This window comes from Onychostruthus taczanowskii, unplaced genomic scaffold (genome assembly GCF_017590055.1).
Source record: "Onychostruthus taczanowskii isolate IOZ18803 unplaced genomic scaffold, ASM1759005v1 scaffold51, whole genome shotgun sequence".
Taxonomy (NCBI): domain Eukaryota; kingdom Metazoa; phylum Chordata; class Aves; order Passeriformes; family Passeridae; genus Onychostruthus; species Onychostruthus taczanowskii.
In genome coordinates, this window is record NW_024502680.1 from 4,663,559 (window position 1) to 4,684,507 (window position 20,949).

General features: G+C 58.7%; 2 protein-coding genes across 14 annotated transcripts; one reads left to right on the forward strand and one right to left on the reverse strand.

Annotated features, from left to right (window-relative positions):
- Positions 1 to 322: 322 nt before the first annotated feature.
- AMOTL2 (angiomotin like 2) lies at positions 323 to 8,724 on the reverse strand. 5 transcript variants are annotated; one of them, XM_041416253.1, is made up of 10 exons: positions 8,640 to 8,724; positions 6,802 to 7,583; positions 5,285 to 5,507; positions 3,994 to 4,138; positions 3,763 to 3,855; positions 2,839 to 3,134; positions 2,444 to 2,736; positions 2,114 to 2,325; positions 1,673 to 1,813; positions 323 to 1,493 (listed from the first exon to the last, which is right to left on the reverse strand). In XM_041416253.1, exons 2-10 carry the CDS (start codon positions 7,494 to 7,496, stop codon positions 1,435 to 1,437), a joined length of 2,157 nt encoding a protein of 718 aa, XP_041272187.1. In that variant the 5' UTR covers positions 7,497 to 7,583; positions 8,640 to 8,724; the 3' UTR covers positions 323 to 1,434. The 5 variants fall into 5 exon arrangements, with proteins under 5 accessions (XP_041272187.1, XP_041272185.1, XP_041272182.1 ...); XM_041416251.1 differs by having other exon boundaries at positions 1,673 to 1,816; XM_041416248.1 differs by having other exon boundaries at positions 1,673 to 1,828.
- Positions 7,602 to 18,999, forward strand: LOC121342104. 9 transcript variants are annotated; one of them, XR_005953504.1, is made up of 4 exons: positions 7,602 to 7,957; positions 10,811 to 10,890; positions 17,593 to 17,734; positions 18,700 to 18,999. XR_005953504.1 is itself a non-coding variant. In XM_041416256.1 (4 exons), exons 1-4 carry the CDS (start codon positions 7,644 to 7,646, stop codon positions 18,715 to 18,717), a joined length of 558 nt encoding a protein of 185 aa, XP_041272190.1. In that variant the 5' UTR covers positions 7,602 to 7,643; the 3' UTR covers positions 18,718 to 18,999. The 9 variants fall into 9 exon arrangements, 3 of the variants coding, with proteins under 3 accessions (XP_041272190.1, XP_041272188.1, XP_041272189.1); XR_005953507.1 differs by having other exon boundaries at positions 10,814 to 10,890; XM_041416256.1 differs by lacking the exon at positions 17,593 to 17,734 and adding an exon at positions 10,097 to 10,245 and having other exon boundaries at positions 10,814 to 10,890.
- Positions 19,000 to 20,949: the final 1,950 nt, after the last annotated feature.

The following is a 20,949-nucleotide window of genomic DNA, read 5'->3' on the forward strand; positions in this document are numbered from 1 at the left end:
ATGCAGGGTCACGAGGATGCAGAAACCAAGGACATGGGGATGCAGTGATGCCAGAACTGGAGGGAAACCACACCAACACTTTTAGGCAACTCCATCTTTTTCCCCTATAAAAGTGAGGGGAATGGGATCCCAATGGGATTTCAGGGAATGCAGAAATGCTCTAGAGCATTTTTCCCCTCTCCCATGCAGCTGCACCCCAAATCTCTGTGCCCTGGGGAGCTGGGAAGGACATGTGAACCAGGGAGTCAGCCCTTCCAAACTCTCTCCCTATAGTGGCACCTCCATCTCTCTGCATTGCATGGAAAAAAAGAGAACCCATGGATCAATATTTGGGTTTTTTTATTAAAATATTGTTATACCAAGTGGAATGCTACAGCAATCTCGGTATAGGGTGGCATAACGAAACAGCCAGGTTTATGTTTAAATACTTAAAAGATAACTTAAAACGCACAAACGAGAACTTGTCGTCTTTGGCAGGAAAAAAGTTCACAGCACGAAAAAAATACTTAAAAAGAAATACCAATATTAATATAAAATATATTAAGTCATGGGGGTTGGGTTTTTTTTCCTCTTTCATAATTTTTTGTTTCTTTTCCATTTTGTAAACAATGCACGAGAACCGAACGCATTTTTTACATGTCTGGGGAGAGAAAAATAAAAAATGCAGTTGGCCAGCAAATGCACATGTTGAAAGGGGAAAGAAATAAAGAAAAATATATATATTTACACAAAGGGTGAGGATGGGAAGCTCCAAGGAGCAGGATGTTGGTGCTGGCTACGGGCAGAAGCCAGCTGCCAGTAGCCGGGGGATGCAGCCAGGAGAAGAGCGGCACATCCCGCCGCCTCCATCAGCATCCTTGGAGCCTTTCACCTCCGCTTTTCCTCCACCCTTCATCCCCTCCATTGTCATTTTTGTTTCACTGTCACCCCATCACAAAGCCCTTGCCCACCCGTGACAGGCAGGGTGCAGGTGATGGAAGTTTGGTGCTCCCAATGCTTGGTTTGGCCATGTGGATCCGTGTGGTCGAGGGGACCCACAGCGGAGCCCTGCCAGCTCTGCCCTGGTGCAGACTCCAGCTTGTGGGCACAGTTTGGGCAATCAGAGAAGGATTTTGCAGTCGGAAGCCAAGCACCTGGGTGGGCGCAGATGGCCAAGACCCAGAAGTGGGAGCTGGGATGGGGATGAAGTTGGGATAGAGCCAGGATGGGGATGGAGCCACCGCGGGGTCCCCGGGCTCCAGCGCGCCCTGCGCAGCCAGGGACCCGTGTGGGCACTGAGGGGGACAGTGACCCTGCCACACCCCGGAGTCACTGCTGAGACCGGCTGAGGGGACACCGCTGAGCTCCCGGCTCGGCCCCTCCTTCCCAGATGCTCCTCCATCCCGACATGCTGGCCTGAGGGGTGGAGGGGCCACTGTGCAGCCCTGGGTGGCCTTAAATCAGGATCTCCACCATGTCAGACAGGTCCAGGGCTCTGGCAGCGGCCGAGCTCTCTGCAGAGAAAGAAAGGATTTACAGGGATTCGCAGGGATTCAAACCCACCCAACTCAACTGGGGCCTGAAAACCGCCTTAAAAAATTACTGATGCTTGTGCAAATCCCTTCCCAGGAATGCTAAGCCCACATGCTGGACCATCCCAACTCCCTGCCCCGTGCCATCCGGGGGGACTCACCCAGCACTCCGTTGCCCTCGCCCTGCTCGCTGCTCCCGGCCGCTCCGTCTGTCTGCGTGCTGCCATCCTTGCTGCCGTGCTTTGAGTGGGATGGCAAGGGAAGGGCAGTGGACACTGCTGTCCCTTCAGTGGTGGCTTTGCCTGCTGGAGGAGACTCTGTTAGGGATTCAAGGCAAGGCATTCAAGTTTTTAAGGCCAGATTAGAGGGGGCTTGAAGCAACCTGGTCTAGTGGAAGGTGTTCCTGCCCACAGGAGAGGGTGGAACAAAATGAGCTTAAAGGTCCCTTCCAACCCAAACCATTCTGAGATTCTGTGATTGCTGGCTGGTCATGGGGGAATCACCCCTCCCCAAGCTCTCTAACTCCAAAACCACAGGAGAAAATTGCAAGCAGGTCCTCACCACCAAGTGAAGGTAGGGAGCGGGCAGGTGTCCCCATTTACCTGTGCTGCCACGGGAGCTGCCCTCGGATGCCCGGTCACCCTGGCCAGCCCCTGGCCAGCTTGGGGCGGCGGAGGCAGCGAAGACGGAGGGCACGGATTTGGCCGGCCGCAGGGAGCCCTGAAGGGCTTTGCTGGGGTCCCTCCGCGAGCGCTGCTGCAGGACCTTGATGACAGCATCCTTCTCCAGGATTTGGGCATGAAGGGCTTTTAACCTGGAGAGGAAGAAAGGCAGAAGCTGGAAGAGGAGCTGGATGGGAAGAGGAGGATCCAGGCACTGCCCAACCAAAAAGTTTGATGGGGGCCAAACGCCTCTGGCAAGGTGGGACTAACCTGTTCTCCATCTCCTGGTGCTTGTGGCTGGCCAGGAGGAGGTCCTCGTTGAAGCTGCTGTTGGGGGAGTGCCGTGGGGAGTGGCTGATGAGGGTGGTGTCGCGCTGGGCGGCCGCCGTGGCCGCGGCGTCCATGGCGAACTGGCGCATGGTGCACTCCTCCAGGTACTTCTGCTCCCACTTGGTCATGTCGGCCTCCAGCGCCAGGATCTTCTCCTCCCTCTCCCTCAGCTGCTCCGACAGCGTGTGGGCGCTCAGCTCCGGCGTCCCCCCGCCTGCGGTGCCCGCCTGCCTCTGCAGCAGCCAAAACAAAACCCCAGTGAGGATGAGGAGGCGCTGGCAGGATGCAGCGCCTGCCGTGCCTCGCTGGAGCCGCCGTGGCTCACCAGCACCCACCTGCTGAGCCCGCAGCATCTTCAGCTCCTGCTCCAGGCGGGTGCGGAGCCGCAGCTCCAGTTGCTCCCGCTTCTCGCAGGCGGCCTGGAGCTGCCCCAGGGCTGCCTGCAGCCGCTCCACCTTCTCCACGTAGGCTCGTTTCTTCCGGAGCTCGGCCTCTGCCTTGGCCGCCCGTGCCTGGGCGCTGCCCAGCGCCTGCTCCAGCAGCTCTGCCCGCCGCCGCTGGTCCTCGTTGGCGCTGCGCAGCAGGGACACCTCCCGCTCCAGCTTCTCCTTCTCCTGCTGGTGCTCGTAGCCTGCAAGGGAACCCCACAAATCTCAGACATTCGGCTTCCCTAAGGCTGGTCCATGAAGCACAGTGGGGATTCTTTGCTTCCCAACATCTGGCTATGCCAGCCCTTCCTCCAGATCTTCTATCAAATGGGGGGTCAGAGGCATTCCAGCCACTTGGGCAGATGGCCAAAAGCCTCCACGTGCCAAATTCCAGCCCAAATTTTAGCTTAGGAAGGGTGAAACCTGCCTGGTGTGAATCCAGCCACCTTAGGGAAGGGGATGCAATTCTTCCTACTAACACCAATATTACGTCTCTCTGCTAAAATTTAAGTACATTCTCTCCCAAAAAAGCCCAGGCTGGCAGGGCTGCGAAGTGCAGGAGGGAGGAGGGAGAGAACGGCCGGGCTGGCGTGGGGCGGGAGTGCGGGCTTGGTGCTGGAAGAGCCGGAGCCGCGGCAGGAATGTGGGGAATGCGGGTCACGCCGCCGGCCGGCCGCCGGGATTAATGGCTCGAGTCCAGCGCCAAGAACTGCTCCGTCCTCCCCGGGGAAGGGCGAGAGCTGCTGCCCGACACCCGCCTCCTCCTCCAGCCGAGCCCTGCTCGCAGATGCCAGGGGAGCCGGGCAAGGATGGGTGTCCCCCAGGACTTACTCTGTGCCAGGAGTTTGGCCACGCTGCCCTGGTTGCTCTCCTGGTTTTCCTGGTTCTTGCTGGCCAGCTGCTTGTTCGCCGATTCCAACCGCTCTGTCCAAAACAATCAAACCCAAGCAAGATTTAAATACAAGATTTTGGCTGGAGGAAGGGGGAAAAGCCTGGTTTCCCATGGAAACAGCTGGGGGACACAGAGCACCCACGGGGATGGGGACACAGAGGGTCCCTCACCTTTCAGGTCTCGGTTGAAATCCTGCAGCCGTCGCATCTCACAATCTCTCTTGTTCCTCATGGCTTTCTCCAAGGCTTCCCGCTTGGAAGACGCCTTGACGAGGTTTTCGTAATCCTCCGAGATGCGCTGGATCTCACTCTCCAGCTGGGGTGGAGGAAGGGACAAGCCAGGGTTAGATATTCATGGAATGAGGAAAGGGAGATGCCAGCCAAAGCCCAGCCGGGGTGCTCAGCTCAACCTGAGCTGCCTGAGGAGCTCAGTGCACCCCAAGCTGACCCCTCTCGGGATCTCCTCTGCTTGAGATGATCCCGAGCTGTGTTAAAAAGTCTCTTTTCCCCAACCCAGCTGTTGAAGAAGAAGTGAGAAGTCTTCGGCTGTCATTCTCAAAGTTGTTTATTATTTCTTATCTAAAATATTTTCTGTCTGGCCTGCTGAGATCTGTCCTGCAGGTCAGTCTGAGGCACGCTGCCCGCCTCTGGGCTGGTGTTGTCTTTTATACTATAACCTACATATTTGATATTTACAGTTATGTTCCAATACCTATCACCTATGTTAGTGACTTTCTACTCTACACCAATCCCAAAGTGCCACCATCACCAAGAAGATGGAGGCTAGGAAGAAGAAGGGAGAAGGGAGAAGAACAGGACAATGCCCAAATCCCTCCATTCTGCCCCCTGGACCCCCACAGTAAAATTCTTTAAAATTTCACCTTTTACCCTATGACAACTACTGTTAAGTTATCTAAACTTTTGTGACCTTTAATTCTTCATACAAAGGTGGTAATTTGTTCCATGGGTCGAACTCAAAGCCGCAGGGGTCTTTGGCTGCATGCCAGGGTCTCCTACACCCCTGCCAGGGCTTCAAAGCCCCCTGGCTGGGGCTCAGATCATCCAGGACTGTCAGGGGGATGTCCTGGGCTCTGACAAACCCCCAGCACATGTTTTGGGGGGGAAACTGATTTTTTCAGTCTTTTCTCTTATGGAAGATTTTCTCCACAGATTTTGGCTCTGCCATAGCCCAGCCACGGGGAACAGCCGCCCCTTGTAGACGACCACACAAAGGGCTTTCTGTGGCGGCTGGGATGGGGGGACAGGCGGAGGGAGAGGGTCACCGGAGAATGGGCTCCTTCTCCCCAATGCGGCTGCCGTGCTGCAGCTGCTCCGAGGGGAACAAGCCGCCAGAGGGAGGAGGAGAAAGGATTAAATCACTAAAGGGGGTGAATTTTCACGGCAGCTGGTCGAGCATCGCCCCGGGCAGGAGGCACACGGGAAGCTGCCACCATTCCCTCACCTTCTGGATGCGGCTCGCCTTCTCGGCACAGCTCTCCAGCTCCCGCCGCAGCTTCTCGCTCTCCCGCTGGAGCCTCTCGTTCTCCCGCAGGACGGCGTCTGCCCGGGCCAGGCGGCTGCCGGCCGACACCGCCTGGGCGCTGACCAGCGCCTCCACGCCGGCCGGACCCAGCGCGCCCGGACACAGCGGCAGGAACGCGGCTGGGACCGAGGTGGGCAGCACCCTGCAGACAGCGAGGAGAGGGTGTCAAGGTTTGGCAGGGTGGGAGAGCTGGCTGCAGCTCCAGCATCCCATCAAGCACGTGCTGGTGCCTCCAAGTCACCTCAAAGGAGGTGGAAGTGCCTATCCTGCTTTTTAGAACTGGGAAGCGCTCGGTGTTTAACCACAAATCCCATCTCGCAGGGATGCCTTGAGTTGACCCCTCCAGGACCTGGTCTGGATGGGCTCCCAACCCCCCAGGTCCCTCTCTTCCTGGGAATGCTGCAGGCAGCCTGCCATAGGATGCACCTTGGAAGCCGGCATTTTCCTTATTTTCTGTGCAAAGCAAGGACTCCTGACATAGGTCCTCACTGCCAAACTGTGGGTATGTCCTTTTTATATTTGGAGGAGCCAGGTCAGCTTGGCTGCCCCTTGTGCCACTGCTCCAGCATCCCACCTCAACATCCCGCCTGGAATACCCTGAGCAGGGTGGCTGTGCACACCCGGCCCCGCTGCGCTCCCCCGCGGGCTGCCCGCCAAGGGCCTGCATTCCTGCGGGATGATATAGGAGCAAGGAAGAATAAATACATCTTCCTCGCAGCTCCCCTTCCCCTCTTTGTTCCCTGGAAGGAGAAGGTTTTCCTGCTGGAGATGCTATCGCTCTCTGCCTGGATAGATCAGCAGCAGGGCTGGGAGCAGTGTGTCCTCCCACTGAGCCACCAGTTCCCTTCTTCTCATCATTTTCCACACTGGAAGAGGTTGTTTCCAGCCCTCCTCAAATTCCAGGCAATGCCTGGACCCCCAGATGTCCATCTCACAGTCACCCTGGGGCTTTGCCACAGGCACCGAGCTGCCAAAGGGACTACAGACCACCTGGCACCAGCCCAGGCTCTGCTCAGCAGCAATTCCAAGTTACATGGACATTCCCAGCTCAGGCATGGGTTTCTGTGGAGCGGGGAGCATATCTGTCTTCCACCCTGCCCCATACCTATTCCACATTTAGCTGTTTCCTGGACTGCTTCCAGCTCCTAGATTATCCCCTAAGTTACCCCCAGCTCCCTCCTGGTGCCTGGGGCAGAGGCAGGGTCTGCTGTGGGAATGGGATTTTCTTCACTGGTTGGAAAAGCCCAGCCATACTGGGGGAGCTGGGGACAGGAGCAGAGTGGGGGGCTCCCAGCAGACCCCCACGGCCCGGGCCAGTGAGGACAAAAGCAGCTGCTCTGGGCCCCCACTGCCCTTCACATCCTGCAAGTTCCAAGCATCCGTCCTGGACATTCCTGGGAGGCATCCAAAAGCAGAGCCCAGGGGCCACACTTTACCTGATCTCAGGATGCTGAAATCCAGCACCTTCCCGGGAGCAGGGTCGGGGTTCAGCCAGGTAAGCGTCCTGGGAAGGGATGACGTAGGGATACTCCGGGGGCGGTCCCCGCGGCTCCGTGCCCTCGGGGTGCTGCCCGCGCAGGGGGCCGAGCTGCCGGGAGAGCTGCGGGAAGCTGTGGGAAGCGCTGATGGGGCTCTGCGCCTTGGCCCCGTTGCGCTCCAGCGACATCCGCATGAGCCGCTCGCTGAGCGAGCGCACGTGGCCGTGCTTCAGCTCCCTGAGCCCCTGGTCGGGGCGCCGGGCGCCGCTCTCGGCCCCGCGCGGGGCGTGCTCAGCCCGCATCGCCGCGCCCCGCTGCGAGGCCAAGAGCTGCGAATGCGCCTTGGCCTCCTCGTAGGTGGGCAGCTCCTCGCCCTTGGGCGGGCAGAGCCGATAGACGCTGTTCTCCAGGTAGACGTGGTCGGAGTGATGCTCCTGGCCCTGCGGCTCCTGCCGCGTGGATTGCTGCACCATCTGGCTCTCCTCCGGGCTGAGGCTCTCCAGGGAGGAGCGGGGGCTCCCGGCGCCGCCGCCGCGCAGGGCCTGCTGCTGGATGGCCAGCAGAGTGCGGTTCTCCGTGAGATTGCCATAGCGCAGCTGCTCCTGGATCAGGCGGTGCAGCACCGTCCCGTTCGAGTCCTCCGCCGTCCTCATGTCCGTCCGTGCCGGCGGCAGAGCCACGTTTCCACCCGAGAAGGGCGTCCCGGGGGACCTCAACAGCGACTGGGCACGCCGAGACACCTGCGGGAGGGAGAAACGGGATTGTTGGGAAGCAGTCGGGGTAGGACGCTCCGGATCCTGATGGACACGGGATTGTTTGCCAGGAATCTGGCCCGGACGTGCCGGAGGGGTGGGAGCCCGTGGCGGCAGCGGGAGAGCGGAGCAGCCTCCGCAGCGGGGTGGCCGAGCCCCGGCACTCAGCGCGCCCGGGGCCGCGGTTCCTGCGGCCACCTGGGGCTGGCTCCGGAGCTGGAGCCCCATGGAGCCGGGACTGGCACTGGCCCGGGAGCGGGGGATAAAGCGGCCCCACGGGACCGGGCACAGAGCCACCGGGAGATGGATAGGACCCCTCCCATCCACGGACCCGGAGGTCTTGGACTTGCAGAGGTGTCCCGGTGAGGGTCCTGGGATTTTTCCGTGGGGCGGGGGCTCTAGGTGCCGTGGGGATGTTGCGGTCGCGTTTGGGAGGATCCCAGGAGGGTTCCTAGTCCCTGGAGGTGGATCTGGCATGGGAGAGGGTCTTTGCCCCTGGAGGGTCCAGGTGCCGAGGGGGAAGGGGGGCGCGAGTCCCGGTCCCAGAGAGAAGGGTCCCGGTTCTGGGGGGCGTCCTTTTCCCGTGGAGGGATCCCAGTCCCGGCTGGGGGCTTCCTAGGGCCAGGGGCGTTCGATCCCGGTCGAAGAGTCCCAGTCCCAGCCGGGAGGATCTCGGTCCAAGGAGGTCTCGGTCCCGGGATTGCTGGTCCGGGTGGGTCCCGATGCCGAGGGAGGTCCCGATCCCTGCTGGGGAATTCCCGGTGCCGGGGGAGCGTCCTTTCCCCAAGGGCCATCCCCGTGCCGGGGGGGTCCAGTGCCGGTCCCGATCCCGGTCGGGGGTCCCGATCCCTGTCGGGGGCGTCCCAGTGCTAAGGGGTTCCCTGTGTCGGCGGGGAGGAGGAAGAGGGGGAGGCCAGTACCGGGGAATTCCCGATCCCGGTCGGGGGGGTCCCGGTGCCGATCAGAGGGGTCCCGGTGCGAGGGAATTCCCGGCGCCGGGGGGGTCCCCGGTGCCGGTCGGGGGGTCCCGGCGGCGGAACTCACCGGGGCATGGCGAAGCGGAGCGGTGCTGCTGCAGTTCTGAGCGTCCCGGGGCCGCGGGGGCCGGGCCGGGCTTTGCTATGCCCGGAATGTGGGGCCGGTCCCGCCCCGCTCCGCCCCGGGGCCGCCGCCGGCGCAGGAGCGCGGCCGGGAGCGGGAGCGGCAGCTGCGGCCGGGGGGGCGGCTCTGCCCGCCAGCTGTCCCGGGCCGTAAATCTGCCCCGGCCTTTGTCTGCGGGGCCGGGGCAACCCCGAGCCTGCCGGCCCCATCTGCTCTGCCCCCTCGGGCCCCCCCTTCTCGCATCCCCCTCCTTACATTCCCCCTCTGCGCATCCCCCCTGCCTCGCATTCTGCGTCCTCGCATCCCCCCTCCTCTCATCCCCCTTCCTGGTGTCCCTCTCCTTGCATCCTTCTTCTCACATCCCCCCCTTCACATCCCCCCCCCTCACACCCCTGTCCTCTCATTCCCCACCTCACATTCCTCCTCGAGTCTTCCTCCTCACATCCCCCTCCTCACATCCCCCTCCTTATGTCCCACTCTTCGTATTTCACATCCCACTTCTTGCATCCCCCATCTCACATCCCCCCTCCTCACCTTCCCCCTCCTTGCATCCCCTCTTCACATCCCTCTCCTTGCATTCCTCTCTCCTTATGTCCTGCATCCTCACACCCCTCTGGCTGGGGATGCCAGCTCCCTGTGGATGCAGCAATTCCTGCCAGCTCGTGTCTGGCTCGGCACCTTTGCGTGTTCCCTGCTGCTCTCCCAGCCTCAGTTTCCACTTTTGGGCTCTGCTACCCACCTCCCTGGGGGGACACAGGGATGGAGGAAACCATCAGGGGCTGAGCTCCCCCTTCAAAGCACCCCGGCTCCTCTCTGAGGGGACACTGTGCACCCCCAGCCCCAAAGCAGTGAAACACCAGCCCTGCCTCATCACCCCCAGCCCCAAAGCAGTGAAACCCCAGCCCCATCTCAGCACCCCCAGCCCCAAAGCACTAAAACACCAGCCACATCTCAGCATCCCCACCCCCAAAGCAGTGAAACACCAGCCCCATCTCAGCCCCCCCAGCCCCAAAGCAGTGAAACACCAGCCCTGTCTCAGCCCCGGGTGCCCCAGGCTGCCGGTGCAGAGTCCAGAGGCCCCGAGACGGCAGATGGCCGGAGGGGAGGCGGCGGGGAGAGGCAGGTGCAGGGGAAAATTGCTTATTAGCTCCGGGACATTAAACTCCCATTCTTTTGAGGGAACTCGGCATCTTCTGACTGGCACAGAGCCGGGAGACTGATCTGGGGAGGGGGACATGGGGGTCTCCAGCCTCATCTCCTTGTTTTTCTGCTCCATCCCGTGCTGGTATCACCCCCGAGGCACCCAGGGTGCAATAGCAGGTGCAGGGCTGCAGGCACAGCTCACTACTTCTGGGTTGTATCCCAAAAACTGGGGGGAAAAATAAATCTCCAATGTGTAGCAGGTACCAGACTCAAAGGCAAGGGAGCATGGAAAGAAAATGCAGAGAGATGGAGTCAGTGCTTGGAGGAAGAGGACCATGTGGAAGCTCAAGAAACAGATTTTCCAACCTGGTTTTCCTAGTGACAAGTCAAATCCTCATGGATGAAGGTTGAAATGTGGGAATTGGCACCCTGAAGCCCCAGTGAGGGTCTGGTTTTTGTGTGGGGAGGAGACGAGAGCATGGCATTTGTCCCAGGCACGTGCAGAGTCTGGAAACACTGGGCCAGGCCCAGCACCACAGGATGGAGGGATGGATGGATGGATGGATGGATGGATGGATGGATGGATGCACAGGTTGGACAGGACTTGGAGCAATGTGGTCTAGTGGAAGATATCCCTTCCCCAGGCACACAGTGGAACAAGATGAGCTTTAAGGTCCTTTTTAACCCAAACCAGTGTGTGATTCTATGGATCAAACGGATGCATGCATGGATGGATGGATGGATGATGGACCACTCCAACACACCAAGCCCAGCAGCAACACTTCTGAAAGGAGCCAGCTGTGGCTCTGCCTTGCTCTTTCCCACGTGGACGGGGCTCCACCTGAGCTCCAAGGGAGCAGCCCAGCTCCCCCAGCACCCAGGGCTCCTCTCCTAGCTCATCCCTCCCACCTTATCTATGGCTGTGTCATCCTGCTTCCCTTCCTATCTTAACACTGCTCTATTTCTGGCAGCAGGAAACCCCTCCTGGGCTGATAACACCCCTTTGGAAAGTGATCTGAAGAGTTTCCTCTCCTTCTTTCTAATACTGGAGGTAAGAAAATCCTCAGCCTTTTTGTTTTCCCCAGGAGAAGGTGAAACAGCAGCTGGACCTGGGGGCAGTGGTGGGGACGCTTTTGGCTGCCTGCAGGGACCCTCTTCCCAGGTGGAGCATCCTGAGGGATGGGGCAGGGCCTCGGGGACGTGGCTGGAGCCAGGGAAGCGCAGGTGCCGTGTCCCAGGCTCCGGTGGCGCGTCCCAGGCTCCGTGGGGTGACACACGGCTCCGCAATGCCAAACCCTCCCACTGACCTCAGCCCAGCCTTATCGCCGAGGCGTTGGAGCGGGGAGAGGGAGCCAAGAAAATACTCGTGGGATGAGGTCACCTCGGCTGTCTTCAGGCTCCCAAAATGCCTCAGCCCTCAGCCGTGCTGAGCCTGGAAAACTGGGGCATTGTGGGCAGAGGAAGGTGCCTGGGATGGAGAGGAGGTTTGCAGCCTCAGCACATCTCCTGGGGAGATGGTGACAGTGGTGACAGCATCCCGTGACCAGTGACAGCGTCCCGTGACCATGCTGAACCCCTCAAACCTCTCCATGGCAATTTTCCTGATAAAGATTCCTCCAGGTACCTGCTTCTGTCCCAGACTCTGGATTCAGAGTGCAACCAGGAGTTGGAGTTCAAGGAATTGCACAAGTGCTGTTTCCCAGTGCCAGGATTCCCCAGGCTGCCCCCAAAGGGAACTGCACCCCACAGGCAGGGAGCCAAGGCAGCACCCCAGCCCTTCCCCTGCTCCCACCATCCCAGGCAGAGGGATCCTATCCTCATGGAGATACCCCCACAAGCTGCCAGGCCTGAGGCCAGCTCGTCTTCCCTGTCCTCTCTCTGAAATCTGCATCATTTTGGGGTGTCCCAGGTCTGATCCCCTCCGGGAATGTGTGACCTGGGGTGCTGCTGTGCAACAGGGTGAATTCCATTCCCAAAACTCCAGCAGGGAACACACCTCAGTGTGACTGGGGAGGACATGGGTGGGATTGGGATGCTCCTGGTTGTGCAAATTCCCTCACTCCTGTTGCTGATATGGCTCTTCCTCAGTGGAGGAAGGAATGGGAAGATCCCTCTCCACCCAGGGAAAACCTTGGTAGTCTCAGTGGGGACAGAGCTGGAGCAATGAGGGGCAGGACTGATCCCATCTGACAGAGCCATCCCCAAGACAAGAATCCAGCACTGTCCCATCACTGGGGACAGCCAGCTCCCCCACAGCTCAGTGTCTCTCCCAGAGTCAGACCCCTGAGATTCCCCTTTTCTCAGGGGATGCTGGATCTGCCCCAGGCAAGGATCACAAAAAGTTGGACTGCTCCTGCTCCCCCCCCCTCCGCCCCCCCCTTTCTCCTGGGTTCTCTCCTCTTCTACAGCTGATCTATAGATCCCATATAGCTAACCCAGGGCACATCCCCACTCCCAGGAGCTCCTGCCACAGTTCTTCATCAATCAAACACTCAGGGAGGTGAAGCCACAGGCATCTTCACAAAGTCCCTTCTTAGGAATTTTGAGAGGGGAAAAATGTGGCTGAAAACAGGGCCAGGACCCTCCTCTTTCTCATCTTCCCTGCATTTTAATGCCCCTGAGTCATTTCCATTCCTGGATGTTAAATTGTTCTTTTCTGCTTTCCTTTATTTCCCTGTTTCCTGCGAGGGGTTTGTTCCTGACCTGCCAGCACCAGTGGGACCCAGTCCAGGGAATGCTGAGGAGATGCCAGCAGGGACAAAGGTGAAGCCCAGCGAGGTCCCAGGAGCCACCAGCCCCAGGGGACACAGCTCTGAATTTCCATAGCAAAGCCCCCTGTCGTTTTGCTGCCTTTGAGGAATTTTCTCTTTTTCCTGAGAAATTCAAAGTGCTGGGTGTGATTTCCTGCCCACCTGGCAGGGAACCTCCCGTGGCTCTGGGAAAGGGAGGCTCCAGCCCCTGTCCCGGAGCTCGGTGGGGACGTGGGGTGACACAGAGACACCGGGCAAGTGTCACAGGCAGGTGGCCACCAGCAGCACCTCCTCACTGGCCACGTTTGCCCACTTGACCCTGGAGCACATCCAGGTGGATGGGTGGGTCTGTGCCCCCTCCCCAGGGCCGTGTGAGAGATCTGCACCCCAGTTTGGAGCCACCCCTTGCAAAAGGAGGGGGCAGAACCCCGAGGGGCAGGGGAATGCCAGACACCCCGGTCCCTGTTGCTCTGCAGGGATGAAAATAAGCACACACATCTGGTTCCCTGAGGAATTTCACATCTTGCTGGCTGTGAGGAAAACCTGACAGGGATGCAGCCCGGGCAAAATCAGCTCAGCCTCTTGTTCCCAAACACAGAATAAGTGAGAAATATCCATGCTGGAAGAGCAACCCTAGCCGAGGAGAGGCTGAGGAGAGAGAAAAGGGCTGCTCACTGCAGTGCCCAGTGATGACATTTAAAGGCAGGTTGTCCCCAGTGCTGGGTGACACAAGAAAGGGGAAGGACAGCATTGAGCAGGGGTTGTTCTTCATCCCAGGATCCCAAAGGCAGCAGGAATTGTCACTGTCTTGCTGCTTCACCCGCCTGCTGCCTGCTCCCTTGGGCTCCTACCAGTGCTGGGGCCTTCCAGGCACTCTGGTGATGAATTAGAGGGGCTTGGAGGCCACACAGAGTGGAACAGAGTGGGACAGAGCAGCTCTGCATCACCTCTGGGGTCATTGCCAGCCTGCATCCAAACGCCAGAGCCATGCTGGGAGCTGTGTGGTGGTGAGAACACCAGGGAACAAGGTGGAGATGACCTTGATGGCACTGAACACCCCCTGGCACCATGGCACTGGGGTTGTCACCAGGGTGGTCACAGCTAACAGGGCTGGGTGGCTACAGGGCTCGTTACCTGGGGACACAAAATGCCTGGGAAACACCCCTGACCCTCTTGCCATGGGTTTTTGGGCTGCTATTGATGATGGCTGGGAGGGAGGCTGGAGTGGCCTCGGGACAGGTGTGGAGAGGGCACAGCAAAGAGCATCCTCTGGCAGGTGCATGGAGGGAGCACAGATGGTGTAATGGAGGGGGTGGAGCAGCAGCTCCAAACCCAGCACTGCCTGGGAAAGATGGAGCAGGGGTGGACTGGCAGATGTGGAGAGACAGGCTCCAGAGGGACCCATCATCAGCGCCTCTGATATCAGCAGGACAAACAGGCAGGGCCTCAGGAGCAGTTTGTCCAGGAGCAGGGAGAGGCTGCAGGGCTCTGCCCACACTGGCACTGCCGTGCCTGGCTGAAATGCTCCTTCACAGAATCACAGAATGCCTTGGGTTGGAAGGGACCTTAAAGATCATCTGCCTTTGGTCCAGGGAGCAGCCAGCCAATGTGTCCTGAGCCCTCCTGTGTGTCCTGAGTGCTCCTGTGTGTCCTGAGTGCTCCTTCCCACCTGTCCCTCCTCCCATGCTCAGCTGGGACAGACCCTCCTTGGCTGCCTGCTCACAGTGCTCTGTTCCTGGAGCTCCTCATCCTGGCCCTGTCCTGGCACAGATCCTGCCTCTAGCAGTGGGCAAAAGCCAAGGGGAAAAGTGGGAAGACCAGAACCTGAAAATGACAGAGTGGTTTGGGTTGGAAGAGACCTCTAAGGGTCACCCAATCCAATTCTCTGCCATGGGCAGGGACAGCTCCCACTATCCCAGATTGCTCCAAGCTCCATCCAGCCTGGCCTGGAACACTTCTAGAGATGGGGCAACCACAGTTTCTCTGGACAACCTGTGCCAGTGGTTTAACACCCTCATTGTAAAAAACTTCCTGCTAAATCTCACAATTTTCTCTAAAATGCCAAGTACTGCCCTCTCCCATGGCAAGTTTCCACAAGCTCTGAAGGTCTCCTTGCTTACAGCAATGAGTTTGGGGCTGGCCCTAGGGCTGGCAGCCTGCAGCTCTGCCAGCTTTTTCCCCAAGCTGAGACCCTTCTGGGATCATGGGGACATGGGGACAGCCCCATGTGTGGCCTGCACAACACAACAGCAGTTCAGGATCCCCACAGCCAGCTCCAGGCAAGCTCAGGGTTGGAACAGCAGCTAATTGGGACAAATTAGAGACCTTTGGCCAAGATGCTGGAGCAGTTTTTGCTGTTCTGGGGCTTAGAGCTAACTTGGAACCCCTGAGCCACATCCGGGCAGAGCCTGTGACACCTGGAAGCCTCCAATGGGAACATGGAGAAACCCAGGAACACCAACAAGGTGGTTCTTCTCTGCAGCCTCGTCTAGCAGTGTCCATCTCCTGGAGAAACCTCTATCCATGGTGGGGGTGAACCTTCCCCCTTCCAGCCCAACCAAGATTGGAAGACTTGGCTGGAATAAATGTCCTTCTCAGCACAACCAAGGTGGGAAGGCTTGGTTGGGACAAATCTCCTTCCCAGCCCAGACGAGGTGAGAAGGTTTGGCTGGGGCAAATCTCCTCCTTCCCAGACAAGACAAGACAGGGAAGGTTTGATTGGAATAAATGTCCTCCTTCTCAGCACAACCAAGGTGGGAAGGTTTGGTTGGAACAAATCTCCTCCTTTCCAGCACAGCCAAGGTGGAAAGGCTTGGTTGGAACAAATTTCCCCCTTCCCAGCCCAGCCGAGGTGGGAAGGTTTGGTTGGAATAAACGTCCCCCTTCCCAGCCCAGCCGAGGTGGGAAGGTTTGGTTGGAATAAACGTCCCCCTTCCCAGCCCAGCCGAGGTGGGAAGGTTTGGTTGGAATAAACGTCCCCCTTCCCAGCCCAGCCGAGGTGGGAAGGTTTGGTTGTCCACGGAGCGAATCCCTCCAAGCGGAGCCGCGTGTTTTATCCCGATGATACAATAGAAAATGCCTCTGAAGTCCCGGCCCTCTGGAGCATTTCCTTAGCTCTCTGGAATTTCCGTTTAGTCCTTCCTCTCCCAGGCTCTTACCGAAAACCGATGTCACCACACGGCTCTGGAGAGCAGCCAGCTCCCGGGGTCCCTTCCCAGGTCTCCCACCACCGTGCCGGGGATTTGCAAGGAGCGAGCTCCTGGAGGGCGTCAGCTCGTCGTGCCCCTTGATTAATCACCAAAGGCCACTCTGCCAATCAAGGAGAGATTTACAAGGCAGGCAGGAAGCTCTTGTTTTTACAGGAGTGCCTCAAACACACGCACACAGTAGGAAAAGCAAACATTCCAGGCATACCAAGGGATCCACGGGATAAAAATTCCACAAACAGCCCAGATTAAGATACTTGGCTGCACATGGAAACACTAAAACCTGGGCTCAAGGATTTAATTGTCTTATTTAGCAGCGAGCCCTGTGGAACAACCTGAGTGGCCTGGGAACAGCCACCCCGGGGGGCAGGCAGCGGGGTCAGTGGCACTGCCCTCCCTACAATAAAGGTCAGGGCTGGCCCCCACCTCTCTCCCAGCTCCATATGGTCGCCAGAGCCTTGTGGCAGGGTTTAACGCGAGCTTTCCTTTGGAAAGGCTCAGCCCTGCTCCTGGGTGAGTCAGGCAGGGTCGCTCTGAATCAACAGAGTGCTGAATCCCAGCCCGGGGGAGCAGAGGGAGCCTCTGCTCCAGCTCCAGCCCCGAAACCCCCGGGCCCAGAGGGGTGCTCATCGTGCTGTGTCCATACCTGTCAGCTCCCATCCTGCCCTGAAGGCTCCGGAGAGAGTGGGAACACTCCCATCTTCGCCAGTCCCATGTCCCAGACCAGGAGAAGCCACAACTTTGCTGTCTGGCAGTGACATTCTTGTTACAGATTTTACAGGGACCATGAGAAAGGCAGGAAGGAACTGCTGTCCCTGGAAGTGTCCAAGGCCTGGATGGGGCTGGATGGGGCTATGGATGGGGCTATGGACAGCCTCTCCTGGGGGATGGTGTCCTGTCCCTGCAGGGTGAGAAAGCAAGAGGGCTCAGACATTCTTGTGAGCTGGAAGTATCCTCCCTCTGAAAGGGTTGGGGGCTCCCAAATATCCTCCCTCTGAAAGGGTACAAAGGCTCCTGTCTCATCTTTCTGCAAACCACACAACAGAGAGTGGAATTGGACCTTACCTGTCCACTTCTGCTCCAAATCCAGCTGCCAGTGGCTTGTCCCAGCAGGATGCTCTGGCTTGCACTCATGGATGGTTTCTGGAAGAGCAGTGGGACTGGCAGGAAAATAAAACACCTGGTGAACGTGAGAGTTAAAGGGAAGCCTGTGCTTGAGATCACAGAATCATGGAATGGTTGGGATTAGAAGGGACCTTAAAGCCCATCCAGCTTCACCCCTTGCCTCGGGCAGGGACACTTCCACTGTCCCAGGTGGCTCCAAGCCCCATCCAACCTGGCCTTGGACACTTCCAGGGACAGGGCAGCCACAAGTTCCCCAGGCAACCTGTTCCTTATCCCAAATTGCAGCCCATGCTCGGGCATGAGTGGAGCTGCCTGCCACAAAATCTCACCCCAGCCCCCCTCCTGTAGCCCAAACTCTCCCAAATTCCCCGTGGCTGTGGGGATGCTCCATGGGATACGATGTGGGATCATGGCTTGCATGACTGAGGGTTTGCATGGCAGCACATCATATCATTCCTTGTGCTCCTCCTCTCTTTTCCTGCTCATCACCAGCAGCAGTCAGAACCTTCCAACAGCCAGCTCATGGCTGGGACATGGATGCAGCCTTCAGGAGCTGGTTTTGTCCCCGTAAACATTGGCTTTTATGTGGATGGTTTCAGCATTCTCTGAACACTGCCAGGACTGTTTTGAGTGTGCAGCCCTTTCCCAAAAGCCAGCACTTTCCCTTTCCAGGGCTTTTCCAAGTGCTCTGAGGCTTCCACCTTGGCAACTCCCATCTGAAGTCACTGGAGAGGCCATCCCGAGAGAGATGAGCACCGCACACCACCCAGGGAGCAGGGATCCAGCAGCTGCTGGTGAAACAGCATAAAGAGCGGTGGGTCTGCAGGGAAGTGTTGTCAAGGATAATCCCTTGCTTGCACTGTAGAGGGCCAGGGATAAACTCCCTGGAGTGTGGAGATCAGGAGACCTGGTGTCAGGAGGGCCATTGCTGTCACCCAGCCCAGACATGGGGCAGGCTGCAGGACTCTGTCTTCACACCAGGAGAATTGCCAAGGGCTCCCAGGTTCAGCGTGGAGATGCCTTTGGGCTCTTCCAGGAGACCTCCTGCACCAGGCTGCTCATCCTGGGCACCCTGTGGGCTCATCTCCTGGCTGGGAGGGCCCAGGAGTGGCAGGTGTGGAAATACTAAGGCAGGTGGAACTTCCCATCCTGTCCTCAGAACGGGGTTGGGAGACCTGCCCAGGCTGCTTCAGCTGCCCTCTGTCCTGCCTTGCCTTTCTTTACTTTGCCTTCCCATTCCTCCCCACCCCTTGCCTTTCTTTCCCTTGTTTTCCACTCTCTTGCCTTGCCATGCCTTCCCAGCTCTCCCCTTTCCCTTGTTTTCCCTCTCCATGCCTTCACTTCCCATCCCTTGCTTTGCCTTCCCATCACTTCCTTTTCCTCCTCTTCTTTACCTTCCCATCCCAGGCCTTCCCATCCCTTCCTTTGCTTTTCTTCCCCTTCCCTTCCCTTCCCTCCATCCAGGTTACCCACCCGCCCTGCAGGCACAGCAGTTCCACCTGCACTCTTGTAAAATAAAGGGATGTAAAAGACAGATTAAGCCTATTTGTCTTTATATCACTAAAATCACCTGTGTGCCTAGAGCCACCCATCACTTCCCAAATAAACTCCTCAGTGGAATTACTTTGTGATCCCAATAATTTGAAACACCAGGCTCTGGAACCCCACTGCTGTCACACGGAAGCTGCACTGAAGGTAGAGATGCTTTGAGCAATGCACAAATAATGAGCCAGCATTCATAATTATTTATGGAAATTCTCTGCTCTCCCCCCGTTGTAGGAGATGGGACAGATGTGATCCAGGTCTGTGCAGCCAGGAACTGGATTTTGGGTTGCGTGCATCAAATATCATCACTTTGAGTCACAACACGTCAGTGCTCTGAGCAAGATGCTCAGGGGCAGAATGAGGATGAAGTCATGGAGAGAACCAGCAGCTGCAAAAATACAGGGATTGGGAAACGCAGCCGACGTCAAACTGCTCTGGGAAGGCATGGCAGGAGTTACAACACAGACACTCGTGGTTTTTTTTGGGGGGGAAAAAAAGGAGGGGGAACTTTTGCTGCACAGAAAGCAATAAAAGAAGGAAGTTTGCTCAGTCTGGTGGCATTGTTTTAATTAAAGTTTAATTTATTCATGTATTTGGTTATTGATGTTTCAGAGATTGTGAGTCTGCATATCAACACTGTGGAAGAGAGAACCAGCTCACGGAATTCCACGTTAGTTATCCTGTGTTTGGGATAAACTCTTCCAGCTGCACAGGTTACAGGGACTTGGATGCGCAGTGGTCACTCTCACCCCACGGACACAGTCCCCAGCTCACGAAAATCCAGTCACAGGCGTTAAAAATCGTGGGGCAGCCCTAAAATCCTTCTCCTTGCACTGTCCCGGGAGGATGCGGAAGGGATCGGCGGGCGGCTCTGCAGCTCCTGCGTGGGGCTGCCGTGCCCTCTGCTGGGCTCCGCATCCAGCCTCAGCCTCCTTCCTTGCGGCCCGAACCCTGGCAATTAAACTGCTAAAACAGCCGGGAAGGTCGGTTTAATTAAAGCACACCCCCGTGGATTCCCAGCGGGACCTCCTGCTCGCAGAGCTGCCCCAAAACGCTTCAATCTGCCCGTTTTCCTCCCTGCTTTCCTTCAAACATCCCTTTTGCTCCTGAGGAAAACTCTGGAGCCAGCCTGGAGCGAGCAACTGGGAAGCAACAGGAAAAGCATTAAAACCCCCTTTTCCCACGGAAATTCGGGAATAAAACTCCTAAACACCAACTAATTTTTTTTTCCAATTCAGGACCAGGCATTACTACAGGCTGCCGCAGGCATTTACCAGCCAGGCGACACCAATTTACCGGGAAAGCGTTACACATTCCCGGGCGAGCTGTTCCTTCAGGTCCCCTGGCCTGGCTTGGGCTCCCAACAGTTCCTTCTGGGTGATGCGCGGCAGGTTGCGGGGCGGGGCCGTTCCGGGGCTCCGGGAGCGAGCCCCGGGCGAGCCCCGCGGCGCCGCCCGCGCTGGAAGCCCCGGCTCGAGCTCAAGCTGCTGCAGGCATTTACCAGCCAGGCGACACCAATTTACCGGGAAAGCGTTACACATTCCCGGGCGAGCTGTTCCTTCAGGTCCCCTGGCCTGGCTTGGGCTCCCAACAGTTCCTTCTGGGTGATGCGCGGCAGGTTGCGGGGCGGGGCCGTTCCGGGGCTCCGGGAGCGAGCCCCGGGCGAGCCCCGCGGCGCCGCCCGCGCTGGAAGCCCCGGCTCGAGCCCCGCGGCCGCGCTCCGGCCGCGGCTCAGTCAGCGGCCCCGAGCCATGCGGAGAAGGAGGAACCACCGGCGTGAGCCCGGCGCGGCTCGGTGAGCGCCGGGGAAGGGATCCCGCGGCGGGGGCACGGAGAGGGAGGGCGGGAGACACGGGCGCCAGTGCCTGCTTTTCCTGGGATGCCGGGGGTTCTGCCCCCCGCAGCCCCGGGAAATGGCCAGCGAGTCCCACCCGCGGCGAGGTCCCCACCACAGCCCGACCACCGAGTCCCGGAGCTGGGAAAGCTGAGTCTGCGAGCGCCAAAGCTCCTGACCCTCCAGGGGGACAAAGCTCCCGACTCTTGGAGTAGGGAAAGCTCCTGACCCTGCGAGACGGCAAAACCTCCCGACTCTAGGAGAGGGCAGAGCTCCTGACGCAGCCGTGGCAGCGCTGGGGGACAGAAAGCGGGACGGGGCAGGAGCAGAATGGGCAGAAATAGCCCAAATTTCGTCCCGGGAGTGTTGCAGACCGCACGGGCGCATGGCTCCAGCCCGCCGGGCACGGGAGGGGCGGGGCGAGGCCGCTTGGGGGCGGGGCGTGTGTGCCTGTAGGCAGGTCCATCAGGGCTGTGGGCGGGGCGTGTGGGGCTGTGGGCGGGGCCATCAGGGCTGTGGGAAGGGGCGGTCGGGGGCTGCGGGCAGGTCCATCAGGGCTGTGGGCGGGGCGTGCCTAGCCGTGGGCGGGGCCATCAGCGTTGTGGGCTGGGTCATCAGGGCTGTGGGCGGAGTGTGTGTCTATGGGCGGT